At 32.9% G+C, this 17,315-nt stretch overlaps 1 protein-coding gene across 8 annotated transcripts in view; it reads right to left on the minus strand.

Annotated features, from left to right (window-relative positions):
* The window catches only part of TMTC3 (transmembrane O-mannosyltransferase targeting cadherins 3), a 111,308-nt gene that overhangs the window by 84,119 nt on the left and 9,874 nt on the right, over positions 1–17,315 (minus strand). For all 8 annotated transcript variants that reach the window (XR_006735739.1, XR_006735738.1, XR_006735740.1 and 5 more), the window contains exons 4-8: positions 16,378–16,477; positions 12,947–13,062; positions 12,331–12,503; positions 6,760–7,012; positions 516–664 (exon numbers count right to left, since the gene is read on the minus strand). Coding sequence is in view for 3 of the 8 variants with exons in the window: in XM_045553282.1 (XP_045409238.1) it covers positions 516–664; positions 6,760–7,012; positions 12,331–12,503; positions 12,947–13,062; positions 16,378–16,477 (791 nt within the window). In the remaining 5 variants the exon portion in view is untranslated. The remainder of the gene's footprint in view (positions 1–515; positions 665–6,759; positions 7,013–12,330; positions 12,504–12,946; positions 13,063–16,377; positions 16,478–17,315) is intronic.

A 17,315-nucleotide genomic window follows, 5' to 3' on the forward strand; every position in this document is an offset into this window, starting at 1 on the left:
TAACAATTATAGTTTCTAAGCATATTTACAGTGTGATTATGCCATTCATTAACTGTTAGTTTGAGGCAACTAGTACGCAAAGATTAAGACGAAGATAGTGATGATAGCAAGAAATTACAAATTGTTTACTCTATGCATTTTACATATATTAACTCAATATGACTCACTTAAGTTGGATGACTATTATCTTAGTTCATTGCATATGGAAGTGGCAATGGTCACTTGTGACTTTAGTCTCAATAACATCCTTGTTTTCATTTGAATCTGACTCAAAGTTTGTTCTGTCTCAGGCTGTAAAATAAAGTTATATAAATATGGGGAAGAACACAGGATAAATAGGTGCTGTGGAGCTTTCCTAAAGTGAATTATAAGGCAAATGAGGAGAATATTGAGAAGAAAAATCAAAAGATACGAAAGAATGACTTATAAAACTAAATACAGATTTTAAATAACTGAATGTATCACACTTAATTCTATAGTAAATAAGCATTAAATGAACTAATATTTTAATTCACCTTCTGTGTGATATTTTCTGCCATCCATGGGCTACCAAAATACAGAACCCCATGCTAGGAACATATAATACTCGCTCAGCAACAACAAATCCAACTGGAAAAAAAAGGTTTGATGCAGGAATAAATGGTAATGCCATTAAGCAAAGTGCCTAAAAAGAAAAAGAAGATAGTTTATTAAATTAAAAAATATATGAACATCTAACACTTAAATCCAAATATTTTATCATTTAATTTGAAAAAGGTAATGGTAGACCATTTTTAATGATACTATGAAGAATGCTAATTTAAACATAAAGAAGGCAACTTAGGGATGGTAATAACAAACATCAGTATGTATGTAAGCAAGATGAGATGGAAGTCATCTTGAATTCTAGAATTTAGAGGATATTTATGAGCTTGCTTTGAAAACATGATTCCTAGGTGTATTTAGGAATGATTTCTTCTTGAAATGAAAATCCAAACCATTACAGCATTTTAAATGTGAAAAGCATCATCAGCTATAATTCACTGGTTTTCTGTGAATATAACACGCTTGCATAGTAAAATATGAAAACTTTAACAAAGGTAAATATTTATATCTTTATGCAAAAATTGAATAACAAAGGTTTATCCAATTAAATAAAAAAGTAGAAGTATTTTTTGAAATTAGAGCTAAAATAAAACACAAACAATTCAATCCTAAGAAATAAATAACCTGATTAAAAAATGGGCAAAGGATCTGAACAGGTGTTTCTTAAAAAAATATATATACTAATGGCTGGCAGGTATATGAAAAAATGCTCAACATCATTAATCATCAAGGAATGCAAATTAAAACCACTATGAACTATAACATTTAATAGCCATGAGTATGGCTATTAATAAGACAAGAAATAACAAATACAGGCAAGAATGTGGAGAAAAGGGACCCCTTCCACCCTGTTGGTGGGGATGTAAATTAGCACAGCCGTTATGGGAAACAGAATAGAGATTCCTAAAAAAATTAAAAAGAGAACTACCATATGATCCAGCATTCCCACTACTGCATATATATTCAAAGGAAATGAAATCAATATGTCGAAGAGAGATCTGCATTCCCAAGTTCACTGCAGCATTATTCAATTCATGATAGCCAAGATATGGAAACAATCTAGATACCTATCAATGAATGACTACAGAAAATGTGGTATATATACACTAAGGAATACCATTCAGCCTCACAAAAGAGGGAAATCCTGCCATTTGCAACATGGATAAACCTGGCAGACAGCATGTTAAGTGAAATAAGCCAGGCACAGAAAGACAAATACCACATGATCTCACTTATATGTAGAATCTAGAAAAGTTGAACTCATATTAGTAAAGAGTAGAATGGTAGTTACCAAGAGTGGGGGAAGGAGGTTTGGAGATATTGGTCAAAAGATTCAAAATTTCAGTCAGATAAGAGGAATAAAAATAAATAAATGAAATGTTTACACATCTGATATATGTACACATGATAAAAATAAAATGATAGGGAAAGATGTTAATAGGTTTTTCAATAAAACAAAACTAGAAAGATTAATAAAATAGCCAAACATGTCACTTTTTATAACTTTACTACTATAAGAAACCACATGATAATGTAAATTGAAGGAAGGAAATAAGGTGTGTTCAGACAAGACAGCAGACTCTGTTTCTGGACCTTAGTATTACTTTGCATAACATTCTGCCAGGTCACATGAATTTAACTAGAGGCTTAGTATATGTATAAAAATAAAACTACCCCCCCTTAATCAATAGTCTTTTATTCTATAAGAATTTCTAAAATTATAACACTGTACACTGAAATAAAACATCACAAAAATGTTTAGCTTTCTTACCATTTTGAAAATGTGGTTTTCTCAATAACCACAAATAGCACACAAAAAACTTGTGGAAGGAAAAAAGTTTGGTCATCATTAGGACATCTGTTTTTATGGCTATCTGCTTCCATATTTTGTTACCCTAATTTGTTTTATAGTACCTAATCAAATAAATAAGCTAATCCTTCAGCTTCAGAAGTTTGAGCCTCTTCTAATAGGGAGAGAATCACCTTTTTTGTAATTAATATTATACTTTATTAGCAAAATATAGATGTAGAGATGTATATATAATACATTGAAAAGAACACTTTCTCCATAAATGTTTACACATTTATGATTTGTAATGAGATAATGAAACTGAGGAAGAGCACTACTATCAAACTGCTCAGTATCATACCCATGTATGTCTGAAGTTTTAGTGTTTTTTAAAATCAAAAAGGTAAAAAGTAAATAAGGAGTGCATAGAATTCATTTATCATTTCCCAGAAATGCTTGATAAAAACAACCATCTAGATGTGACACAGATAAAGACATGTTCCTAAATGTGTAGTTCTTTAAAAAAAAAATTTCCCTTGTAGTTCATGGATGCCCTAAAGCAATTTCATTTGAAGCAATTAAAAATGTTAAATTCACTCAAATATGTATTGTAGACTGATGCATAAACTACACAAAGAAAGAAAAACAATCTCTCAGGAAAAATATATTGGTTCTAGGTAAGGAATGTCTCTAATAATTAACTTACTCAGAAGTCCTCATATGCTCCCTAATAATGTATGCCAACCTAGTTAATTATCAGTAGCTTATAATTTCCTTCTTCTAGGAATGTAAACTGTCTTTAAAAAGGCAGTTTTAAAACTTCCTTTTTAAAAAGGAAGGATGTTAGTGGAAAGAATAAAAAGTTTGAGACAAATCTGTTTCACTTCTTATTTCCTATGTAATATAAGGTAAACTACTCAATTACCCTGAGACTCTATTTCTTTATAAATAAAATAAAGAGTAATAACTACTTATATTATGTAAAGATATATATGACACCTTATCTTATAATTGCTTAAGATGGTATCTCGTCCTTGGTAGGTACTCCTTTGCTCTACTTATCCCTTGCAGAGATCTTCAGAAAATACTACCACAAAAAAATAGTATGTTTAGGACTATACTTACAGCAGAGTTATGCTCAAGGTCACAACTGGCCCTTTTTTATATACATAAAATAATACACAACACACGTAAATGTTTATTTTATTGGCACTATTATCTATTTTTTATTCAGCTTACATGATATATGCCATTATTTTATTTGCTGAAACTTTAACTCCCCTTTTTTAAACCTTTCTTTTAGCAGAACTTCAGCTTTGGATGTATTCTACCACTTATCTGTTTCATCTGTATTTATCAAAGTACCAATGTGTTGCTAGAGAAAGTCCCAAAGCTAACAGACTAATATCACCATAAATGCACGATTACCAAGTTCAGATTGACCCTTAAGACTGCTTAGGATTTCTAGTTTCCTCTGGTAGGTTCAATTCTTGACTGTTTTGGATGTTGACTACTTTTCTCAAACTTTCGACCCGTGTCACTTTCAGCAGGCAAACATACTTCCTAATTTACAGAGAAAGCTGAAGCCATAAAACAAGAATTCCTTCAATTTCCTGCTACTAAACCTAACAATATCCACATTCATGTTGTTCCCTTCCTTAACATAAGGGGTATCTCCTTCTTTTACCTCAGATCAAACCTGTGCTTTTTATTCTCCTGGTTCTCACAAATCTCACTAACAATGACCTCTTCTCTCATTTATTCAATCACTTTCTAATCAACTATATTCTTCCTACCTATATTTTAACATGCTCTTTCCTCTCCAACCTTAAAAATCTTCTCCTTTGTCAATACACCTCTAGGCTATCTTCCTCACTGATGATGTTCCTCAGGTATAAAACAAGTTTCCACAATCTTAGGAAAAGATTTTTGTAGCCATGGTAACAAGTAGCTAAATAGTTTCAAACCCATTTAACAAGTAGCTAAGTAGTTCCAAACCCACTTAGCCACTCAACATTTCAACTTAATGAATATGTTTTTTGCAAGCCAACCTATTAGTTATATCTCTTTGCTTCTAAAAGTCAGCCAACTGAGTCCTTCAATGAAAATGCTTCTAAATGTCAACCAGTCAACAGTCTCTCCCTGCCATCAACTCACTCCTACTTCTGAAAGTCTATCAATCTCAGATATCCATGCTTTCCTCAAGCTCTAATAAGGTCAGCAGTCTGTTATGCTTGAAGCCACTGGTTAACCAGCATAGCCTTCCATTACTTCCAAGGCAATAAAATTCAAGTTCATCTCATCCTTTTAAATAGCTGAAGTTAAATTACCCCTACAGGTTACCTATACCAGCTTTCTGCATTTTCTCATCAAATCACTCACTCTACAGAAATAAATTCAAGTAACTAATAGACCTAAAAGTGGCCAAAGCCAACAGACATCACTTTTCAGCTAGATCTCACTTTCCCACTCAACAGCATCTGTTAATATTAACCATTTGGACTTATAGCTTACTTGCAGCCTCAAACTCCTGGGCTCAGCCTCAGTCTGTTGAATAGCTGGGATCACAGGTGTGAACCACCCTGCCCAGCCATTCAGTCTTTCTTAAAACATTTCCCTACCTTTCTGTTCATTTGCTCTGTCTTCTATTTAAGGCTCCTTCTCTTCAACAAACATCTAAATGTGTGAGTTTATCAAGACCCACTCACAGGCTTCCTCTCTTTTCACTGTATTTAGCCCTGTCAACTGTTCTCTTGGGGAGAATTAAGACCAAATATTCTAAGGCTGTGGTCCCCAACCCCGGGGTCACCAACTAGGTGCCTGGCCTGTTAGGAACTGGGCCACACAGCAGGAGCTAAGTGGCAGGTGAGCCAGCAAAGCTTCATTTATATTTACAGAAGCTTCATTTGTATTTACAGCTGCTCCTCATCCCTCAGATCACTGCAATAAGCTTCAACTCTTTTCAGATCAGTGGGGGCATTAGATTCTCATAGGAGTGTGAACCTTACTGTAAACTGTGCATGTGAGGAATCTAAATTGTGAGCTCCTTATGAGAATCTAATGCCTGATGATCTGAGGTGGAGCTGAGGTGGTGATGCTAGCGCTGGGGAGCTACTCTAAATACACATTACCATTAGCAGAAAGGTTTGACTGCACAATAAATGTAATGCGGTTGAATCATACCAAACCCCCCCCCATGGAAAAATTGTCTTCCATGAAACTGGTCCCTGGTGCCAACAAGGCTGGGGACTGCTGCTCTAAGGCATCCACCATGAGTATGCATTAACTTCTATGCATCTAGAATGTTACTAGCTAGTTACTACCTTTGAGAGAACTGACAAAACCCTAGTAGAGAAAGGTTGTTCTACAACCTCTCCCATAGGCCACCCTCATCTACTTCCTGGTTTCAATTACCACCTCTATGCCAATGAATAAAATTTTTATGTCCAGTGCAGGAATCTCCTCTAAAGACATGAAGTGCTGTTCAAAATCTCCAACAAGATGTTTCAAAGGTCACTCACAATCAATATGTCCAAGGATAATAGTAAAAATGATCTTTTCCACACACTCTATAGTCTTTCAATCTCTGTACCTCAGACATTCTTCAGACAATCTTCTCTGTATCCTGGACATTCAAATTTCTCTAGAATGCAAGTTCTTTGGAAATGAGGACCTTCTATTTCCTTTTACTATCATATAATCAGTGCCTAAAATGATGACTGGTACCAAGGCTGCAGTCATAAATTTTTATTAAATGAATAAATGAATCTAGTGGCTGTAGATAGAAATGACACATCTGAAAAGCATTAAATATACTTTCTGACATACAATAAACATTTGAGAAAACTTATGAGTAAGAAATAAGGCAGAGTAAGAAAATCAGAAAGCAGCAGTTTGGAAAAGGAACTGATTATTCAAATAATCAGAGTTTCTGAACACAGTAAGAGCTACATCAGGGAGTAACGAAAACCTTGCTAATGAGAACTGAAATGCTATATATTTCTAGCTGCATATCTCATATAACACTCTTTTCTGTGCCAGGAAAACAAGTACATAGTATGATCCATTTCTTCAAAAAGTACACAATCTAGTTAAATAAAGGTAAAAAATACAAGAAAATGAACCCAAAAGGAATGCTTTAAGATTTCAGAGTTCCTACCAAATTAGGAAAATTCATAATCAGTTTTCATTTTACATGTTGACTATATATGTCATATTATGCCTACAAATTAAATTGACACATAATTTTAGGATAACCTAAAATATAAATTAGGATGCTATTGAACAAAGAAAAATACTGCTACTAAAAAAATGCTCTTTGTGAATTAAAGATACTTTCTTAATCAACTGAATGTAATATCATCTGAAAAATTAACATCGCTTACCATTAGAACAGTCTTGGAGGAATCACCAGGGTATCGGAGACTGAATACTCCCAAAGCCCCCAGAAAGCAAAAGAAAGTAAATGTGGCCAGATTTCGAATATCCAGTAATGACTCTATAAGTGGTATTGTTCCCATGGTCCAATCACAGCAGAGCTCTGAAGGATTTAATAGAAGCCAAGCATTCACAGGAAGGAGGTAGTTAAAAGTTAGCTGCCTTGTAGGAGTTGGGCTTACAGCAGCTGGGTTATCAAATCTGTATAAAGAATCAAAAAAAATTATATAAAATACTGTTTAAACACAAGCAATATATAACATATATAAATAAAATACTGAATAGTAAAAGTAATATTTTATATATAATCTTGTTAGACAGAAGACACAGATATATTTTATGCGTACCTCAGACTCTTTCTAGAGTTTAGTGTAAATTTTATGAAAGGTCTGGTTGGGAGAAGTGATATTTATAAAGAACTCTTTGAAGCAAGCAGGTCATCGATTTCTAGTTTATTATTAGGATAATTCCAGCATACATACTATAATATTATGACACTCTGCAGAAATGCCTTCATTAAATTATGACCTTGTGATTAAAAGTTACAAAAGTTGTATAAGATTCATTATTGCATGTGTTGTATGAATGCTTTTGAGAACACTCACCAATGTTTTCCTGCATGAGACATTTCTTTAGAGCTAAATCCTAATAAAAATTATGCTTCCTACAAAGAATTAGTACGTTTTTTTCCTGTCATTGACAGAGAAAACTATATCACCTAGGAGCTTTCTCTCTTTGCTTTGACTCCTAGGAAGCTAAAAACCAAATTTTCAGTACAAAGTAATAACTATTTAGGCCTATACTTTATTTGTGTTCTACTTTTTCTCCTAGTATATATTAATATAACCTTGTATCCTAGTTTATCTCTCCCCAGGCCCTGACATATTAAATATATATTTCATTAGTTTTGTCTAGTTCTTTAAATTAAGTCAAATCATTTTTTAGAAGTACATTTCTTTTTTTTTTTTTTTGAGACAGAGTCTCACTTTGTTGCCTGGGCTAGAGTGAGTGCCGTGGCATCAGCCTAGCTCACAGCAACCTCAAACTCCTGGGCTCAAGCGATCCTCCTGCCTCAGCCTCCCGAGTAGCTGGGACTACAGGCATGCGCCACCATGCCCGGCTAATTTTTTCTATATATATTTTTAGTTGTCCAGATAATTTTTATTTCTATTTTTTTTTTAGTAGAGATGGGGTCTCGCTCAGGCTGGTCTCGAACTCCTGACCTCGAGCGATCCACCTGCCTCGGCCTCCCAGAGGGCTAGGATTACAGGCGTGAGCCACCATGCCCAGCAAGAAGTATATTTCAAATGAATAGCTTTGAATTTTATTTCTCTAGTCTATGCTCCAAATTTTATTGGCTATATTAATATACAGTTCTTTAAAAACCCATTTTAAAATAAATAAGTCAATGAAAAACCAACCACTGCCACTTATTTGACCTCATTTTCTTAGAGATATCAAATGGTTGAGACAAAGTAAACACTATTAGAACAAATAATATCATTTTAAAAACTTTCATATTTGAATCTCTACATATATGAAAAATAATAAATCTTGAGTCTGGACTTAAATTTTCAAAATAATCAGAACTGAATAAAAAGTTATCTTTTTTAATTCAGAGTTTAGTTTTTAGAATTAACAGTTAATTTAGGATAACTAATTTAAAGAAAGGGTTAATGACAAACAAATCAAATCATATTATAATCAACTTCACAGGGTGATATAATAAAATTTATATGCACACACATTTTTTAATGCTTCTATTTCAAAAATATATACTTATATGCTAACAGCATCACATGCCCACCTACACATACATACATTCACATCTAAAAACCACATTTTCAGACAGCAGAAATGGAAAATAGTTGATTCAAATTCTCTAAAAGGAATGATAAACAAAACAAAACCATTGAAACTAAGGGGTGAAGAAGGAAATAAAAAGTAGATATCTACAATTCAATCTACTGTATTTCCAATACTGTAATACCTGCATGAGTTTATTTCAGCATGGCTAGACTCAGAGGTAAAAATTCAGGAAGATGAAAAGTAATTATTCTTTATAGAAAAAAAATGTTGAGGAGGATAATTATGTGAAAATATCACATAATTTGGGGCTTAGAAAATTATCTGAATAAAATTTATTCTAACCAACGCCAGCAATGCACTATCACAGATTATAACATGAACAGCATTTTGGCCTTTTGTTAAGAAAAAAAGAGTTCTTGCATATAACACCAGTAATTTAAAATTGAATAGGGAACTAGTATAAATTTCATTTTAAATTTTAGCTGAGTCAGGTGAAATGGAAAATGGGTAAATGTTCAAGTAGGAAAACATGGTATATAGACTGTTAACATTCAGTATAACTTCTGCTCCTACCTTTAAACTAAAAAAACTGGATAAGAGGTATATAACTTTTTTTTAAACACACAGAACATCAGGTAAAGAAAGACAGTGATACCTGAGGAAGAAAAACACATGAGAGGAGTCCTACTTGGAGGGAGTTTAGCACCTGAGTTTTTAGTCAATGAAACACCAAGGGGGAATGTAGGCCAACCCCAGCAGTATATCTGAGTTGAGAAGACTGAGCTGGGACCCTGAGGCGCTCAGGGGCCTAGAATTTGTGGGGCAGAATATTAGAGAGAAGAAAGCTGCTGAGAAAGAGAATTTGAGAGATCTGCAGAGGGTCTCTTTCCAGTTTTCGGTATTGATGAGTTCTAATCAGCACATATATGTGAAAAAATACCCAAGGTCAGTGTAGTGAGGTGACTCATGTTTTCCAAATATCTATGTTTACCCAGAACTTCAGAATGTGTTTGGAAGTTATTTGGAAATAGAATTTTTGCCAATGTAATTAGTTAAGATGAGGCCACATCAGATTAGATTAAATTAGATTAGGGTGGGCCCTAAAAATCTCATGACTATGGTCCTTATATAAAGTGAAGACAAACGAGAGAGACACAGAGAAGAAGGCAATGTGAAGATGAAGCAGACAGCTTCCAACCACGGAATACCAAAGACTGCCAGCAACTACCAGAAGCTAGGAGAGGCATGGAACAGATTCTTCCTCAGAGCCTGAAGAAGGAACCAACCGTGCTGACATCTTGATTATGGACTTTGGGCCTCCTGAACCATGCGGCTTTAAATTTCTATTGTGTTAAGCTATCCAGTTCATGGTTACTTGTTACAGTAGCCTTTAGAAAACTAATATGGTCAGGGAAAAAAAACTTCCTGGATTAGAAATAAAAATTCCCAAATACCCAGATCCAGAAATAGTTCCTGAGCAGCTAGAGTGGAAATCCTCATAATTCTCAGTGCATTAAGTAGTATCATCAGAAAGGTCTTGGGTCAGTACTGGAGCAAAATTAGTCCTACTTTAAATGCTGCTGTGGTCTCAAAAAACAAGTTTTAAAAGTATGACTAGAAGATGAAACATTTTCCAAATAACTTAAATGCACCTCAGAACAAAGCTCAAATTTATAGAAATATATTAAAGGTAAAATTCATGCATAGCATCCACTCACAAATTACCAGGCACATGAAGAGGCAGAAAAATACTATGTGTAATGAGAGAATGCATTCAATATAAACTGATCAAGAAATAACCCAGATGATAGAATTAGTAGACAAGGACATTAAAGCAGCAGAACATGAAGAGACACAGAGATGAAAAACTCAGACTTCCTCCTAGAGATGAAAACAGCTTCTTAGATGAGAAATAACTAGATGAAATTAAGGGCAGATTAGACACTTCAGAAAAAAGATTAGTGAACTTGAAGATACAGCAAAAGAAAATATCCAATTAAAAATGGGGGAAAAAAGATTGGTGCAAAAAATACACAGAGTATCAGTGCAACAACTTCAACAAGCCTAAATACACGCAAGTGAAGTCCAAGAAATAAAGGGGAAAGAAGAAAACGGCAAAAGAGAATAGTAAAAAATTTCCCCAATTTTTTATTAATGTAAAACCTACATATTCCAAGAAGCTAGGTTCCCCTAAGCACAAGAAACATGAAGGTATAAGAAACAATGACAAAGAGAAAATATTAAAACAGGGATAGAGAAAAATATACATAACATATAGAAGCATGAAGATGACAGATGTTTTCTCATTGAAAACAATGCAAGCCAGAAAATAGTAGGGCAACATTTTTAGAATACATAATGAAAAACAATCAATGTAGAATTCTCTACCTAGGGAAAATATCTTTCAAAAACAAATATTTTTAAATGCAAAAGCTAAAAGAATTCATTACCACTAGGGTTGAAAGTCAAGAAATGTTAAAGGAAGTTCTTCAGGCAAAAGGAAAAATGATATCAGATGAAATTCTTGATCTAACAAAGGAATGAGAGCACTGGAAATGGTAACTCCATGGGTTAATGTAAAACTATTTACTATTTAAATTGTTCCAAAGGTAATCGTTTAAAGCAAAAATAACATTGTGGGATTTATAATGTATGCTCAAGGAAAACATGCCAACAGCACAAAGGCTAAGTTCATATATATATAAAAATATATATTATACATGTGATGTTTCTATTATATATGCTGATATTTATGTTATATATATTTGAAATTACAATATCCTTTGAAGAACTGTGATAAGCAAAGGATGTATACTAAAAACCCTAAAACAGTCACTAAAACAACAAAGATTTATAGCTAATAAAACCAATAAGCAGATAAAAAGAAATAAAAAATAATCCAAAGGAAGATGGAAAGAGAGAAAAAAGGGAACAAAGAACAGATGGAAAAAGAGAAAACAATTCGCAAGATTACAGATTTACAGCAAATTATATCAATCATATTAAATATAAATGGATGAAACACTCCATTTAAAAGCCAAATTATATGACCAAACAACAAAGGCAGGCCCAATTATATGCAGCCTACAAGAAATTCTCTTTAAATATGAGGGTATAGATAGCTGAAAAGTAAAAAGATGGAAAAACACTAACAAAAAAACACTAACAAAAAATAGCTAGGATGTCTATTAATGCAGGACAAAGTGAATTTCTGGGTAAAGACTAGTACTAGTCATAAAGAAGTTCATATAATAATCATAAAAGGATCAGTTCATCTAGATGACATAACAATCTTAATTATGTATATAATAACAGAGCTTCAAAAACACATTAAGCAAAAACTGATAGATCTGCAAGGAGAAACAGACAAATCTACAATTATAGTAAGATTTCAATATTCCTTTCTCAATAATTGATAGAACAAATAGACAAAAATTGCTAAGGATACAGAAGACTTAATTAACATTAACCTTAACACCTACTCAGTTTGGGGGTCATTATTTTTATTGTGGTGGTTTTATGGTTGTATGCATATCAAACTTATCAATTTATACACTTTAAATATACATGATTTTTAAAATATTAATTATATCTCAAAATTGTTGAAAAAACCCACATAAATCAAAGACTTACTGGAACATTTACAATCACTTAAAATCCAAAGTCAAAAAAAAGGAAGGAAAAAACATAAAAGAACCAGAATTTCATACCTGGTAAATACTGGAAGTTGGGATTGAATGACCTGGACTCTAACCACAACAAGTAATAATGTACTGAACATCAAGACAATGAGTTTTATTAGTGTCTGCAGCATAGAAAATGGTATACTACCCTTTCCACGGAGAAACTGTCCAGCAGCAGTACATAACAATGGTAAAGTATACTGAAAAAGAAAAACAATGTTTTAAAGAATATTTTACTGCAATGTTTTTGATGATGTCTTTCTAAATGTAAGATTAGACACAAACTAAGTATAATTATAAAATCAATGTGGTACAATTTGTGGAACTGATAATAAATAAAACTGAGCTCAATAATCTTATGCAATAATGAATTATACTGTACATTATTGCATACTTTTCTAAATTGCCTAACAATTCCATCACCGAAAGTTAAAAAGCAATCCTTAAAAAACTGATGGTATCATGAAATATTAAGTATGTAATTTTCAGTGGGTATGAGGACAAAACATGATTGTTTCTTGTAAAATTTGTTATTATTGGTAAACAGATTGACTTACATAACTATATACTTAGAAAATAAGGTTACTAAAATTTGATTCAATAAGGATAAAAGACAGCAATAAGAAAACTTATGTTTCCTTACCCCCTGGGCAATAAACACTTCATATACACAGCAAATTCCCACAACTGTTACTCCTTGTTCTTTACACAATGTTGCAACAGCCACTAAAAACACTGTCAATGCAATTGGAGTCCACACTGCAATTTAAGAACACAAAAAAATAAAAATACACAATTTTATAGTATCATAAAATATTTAAGGCTTGTGATTCATATTCATATTTGTGATATTTCCCATTGACCAATATTATATACTTTAAAATGGACTTAAATTTTTTAATTTTTGCTATACACAAGGGCTGTCCAGAAAGATTCTAGCCATGTAACCACTATCGTTGTACTAACAATGGCTGGATACCTTCTGGACAGCCTTTGTATATATTTAAAGCAAAACACCAAGATGTATAATTTGAACTAAAAAAATTTTGTGGAGAGGGAAATATCTAACCAAATACTAACTTTTAAAACAAAGGCAGGGTGGTGATTTTTGGAAAAGAGAAATTTACAGCTTAAATGTCATAATGAATGAGCTATCAATCTCAAATGAAGACAAATACCTGATATTATCACATAGATACATACTTTATTACATTTGTTAATTCATTTAAAATTTGAAACCTAAAACTATCGGGCAAAGTAGGGTATAATTCTTATAAAAAAGAACTATAAAAATTAAAATGAAACAAGTTAACAATAAGCACTTAAATCAAAACTATTCTTTAAAAAATTCACAATAGAATATTCACAAGCTCCATTTAAGAATTTCATCAACTTTAAGTAAATGTCTACTACTTAGTAATTTGATTAAAGAGCAATGTGTGAGAATAATTCTGGATCTACTACTAACTTGCTTTGTGAATCTGAGCAACTTTTCTGAGCTCCAGGTTTCCTATTGGAAAATATAACCACCAACTATTTTTCAGTTAAAAAAATACTTGGTAGTATGATCGTGTGACCTCAGTTTTTATTAAGAACATTAACTAAAGCAAAAACTCAAATAATTGACTTAAATCCAAGTTTAAACAAGAACTTAATTCATGAATCTAATAAATTTTCTTTTGTCATTGGGCTTAACATAGAAACTCATCTATTTTTGAAATTGCTTTGAGTTTTAAAGTACTCTACAGAATAAAATTACTGAAAAGAAAAACAATCAAAAACAAAGAAACCAAATCCAAAAAACTGTTAGGGATACTAATTATAATAATATTCTTTCCTTAAAAAAAAATTCATATTCTAATTAGGCCAAAACCATCAATACTAATGTAATAGATTATATCAAGGACTACATTATAGTGCTAAATTCAACAAGAAATTCATAGAGGAAAGAAATCAGTATATGGTTATTCACAAAACAGGTTGGACCTAAAGGTGGATCTTCAAAGATATATAGGACATAGAAAAACTGGGGAAGGGGGATGTATGAATAAAGGAGTAGAGGTGGGAATAAGCTGGGCAAATAAATGATACAGAGAACAGTATGACAGGATGGGTATGTATATATTAAAAATTAGTGGGAAATAATGGCCTTTATAGCAGGTAATTTAAAAATATATTAATATTAAAGAGTTTACATAACCAGTTTAGCATATATTATGTTTCACTGAATCTCAAAATCACCCTTTGGGTTAAGAGGGCAGATGTAATCATATTCATTTTTTAAGATGAGGAAAGAATTTTGGAGGCTGTAAAACAATAGTCATGTGCAATAAGGAGACCATGACTTTAACATAGTTGTTCTGACATTAAATTCATAGCTTCTAACTAATTTATATTTTCACTCCAAGGAAGAGAAAGAAAACAGTTGTTTCTATAATCCTGGATTCAATCTCACCAATTAACAGCTCTAATAAAGGCAAAAGCCTTACTGAAATCAGTTACTTCAATTCTTCAACCTTTAGTGACTACATTACTATATAAATATATACACTTTAATTTTATAATCAGATCTTGTGGTTAAAGTCACCACATGTGATTTTGTCCAAAACGAGTAAACCTACTTAAAGAGAATACTGGTTTGCAATTGCTATTACTTACTGAACTACCTCTTACTGCATGATGGACTACATAGGTAGAAGACCATTATTACCCACATTTTATAAAGAAATGAAAGCACAGTGAGGTTAAGTAATTTGCACAAGATAGTAAATGGAGCTAGAAAATGGTGGAGCTGGAATTTGAAACCAGACTCTTGAATTTAACACGTTCTCAACTATGTGTGCTGCCACTCAAACTGCTTTAAGAAAGCATTATGGATAGCAGTCCTAGAGGCAAACTTACTCATATTGTAAAACTAAGAAACATTAAGCTGTTTGGCTAAATCATTTATTCCTTGAACCTCAGTTTCCACATATATAAAACTAGGCTTCTTATCATTAGTACCTTGGGACCACAGTGAAAAAAATCCCCCCAGGAACTTAGGAAAAAAATCTCAGTTAAATTTTAAAAGCAAATAAATAAAAGCTAAGGCTATTATGTCCCTTTCATGCCCACTATGCCCACACTCTAAACAAATCTCTCTTTTTTTTAAATTTTATTTGAGACAGAGTCTCGCTCTGTTGCCCAGGCTAGAGTGCCATGCGTGGCGTCAGCCTAGCTCACAGCAACCTCAAACTCCTGGGCTCAAGCGATCCTCCTGCCTCAGCCTCCCGAGTAGCTGGGACTACAGGCATGTACCACCATGCCCGGCTCATTTTTCTATATATATTTTTAGCTGTCCATATGATTTCTTTCTATTTTTAGTAGAGACGGGGTCTCGCTCTTGCTCAGGCTGGTCTCAAACTCCTGAGCTCAAACAATCTGCCTGCCTTGGCCTCCCAGAGTGCTAGGATTACAGGCGTGAGCCACCGCGCCCGGCCTAAAGAAATCATTTTTATTGCCTGGAACTTGTTTTGTGACAATACCAGGCATCATTAGGACTAATGAGCTAATGTATACTAAGCACTTTCCAGGACAGATCGCATGGTAGGGGCTCAATAAGTAACTGAACTATAATCAACACATAATAAAAGTTATACTCTAGCAGGCTTTTAACCTTGCCTAAACAATATCATAGCCTACCACGTATTATTTATCAAAAGATAACTGAAGTATTGGTATTTGTATCATTTACAGTTAACAGTAGACGAAACTAGAACTTACTCTAAAACTCCTATATTCTAGGCTTTTCGGTTTTTAATATTAGATCATATAGAATCTATTTGCTCATGATAAAATATAAGCTACACACAAATTTTTAAAGTACTGACAAGGTTCTGTACTTCCACATTTTTATACATGCTAAAGTAGAACAATATATAAAGATAAATCCCAAGTTTGGCATATGTTTTACCAGAAGCACATGGAGTAAATAAAAATTACTTGATCAGGTTTTATAGCTGTAAAAAAAATCAAATGTTGGTAAAAAATAAAAAAATAAAAAAAAATAAAAAAAATAAAATGTTAATTACTTACCTATGGAATTATCTGGTCCTTTTGATTTGGTATATGACAAAAATGCAGCTAGAAAAAAGATAGATGACAAAAGTTCTGCTCTTCCTACAACTCCTGTTACCTAGATAGAGAAAAGGAAGGGGATTTGTATTAATAAAGAGTATCTTGAAAATTTACTATATATAACAGCAACAATATTCTAACTAGAAACTAAATTTCACAACTTTTCAAGTGCACATTTGTTTCTTAAATATTCTTTGAGTGCCCTCAGGTGGTGAATTTGTATATCTTACATAAATGGAAATTCATCAGCAATTCTTTAACAGTTCTTTTTATTATTGTTATAATTTTGAATAATTAAAAGATTCATAGAAAGTTGAGAAAATAAAACAGAGAAGTCCTGTGTATTCTTTACATAGCTTCCCCCAATGGTTACAACTTATAAGATTATAGTACAATATCCAGAACTTAAAAGCTAAATTTGTCTTACATATTTTCTTAAAATACAAGCATTCAGTTCTTTTAAATTCTAAAAATCCAAATATAAAACATCTAAAGCTCTCTCTTTAAAGCATTTTGAACTCATTGTAAAATTTAAAACAACATATTATTTTTATAAATGTATGGAAAAATGTCTGGTCAGCTAGGCACCAAAAGGTTCACCACAGTGAGAGACAATCTCCCTCCAACACACACAAACACACACACACACACACACACACACACACACACACACACACACACACCCCCCCCCCCCCCCCCCCCCTGCACACACACTTGTGCTTACAACTGAAAGCTTGTAACAAAGCAGCTCAACAGAGTATTCTTTGTTCTTGCTGGGAGGTAATTTTGAACCTTCAAGGTTACCAAGAAAAATAAATTAAAGTTTGGGTATATCCTGGTAGGTGGACCCAATAGACATATTGGCAATAGCAGAGATAGCTCACAATTTTGAAAAA

This window comes from Lemur catta, chromosome 6 (assembly GCF_020740605.2).
Source record: "Lemur catta isolate mLemCat1 chromosome 6, mLemCat1.pri, whole genome shotgun sequence".
NCBI lineage: Eukaryota > Metazoa > Chordata > Mammalia > Primates > Lemuridae > Lemur > Lemur catta.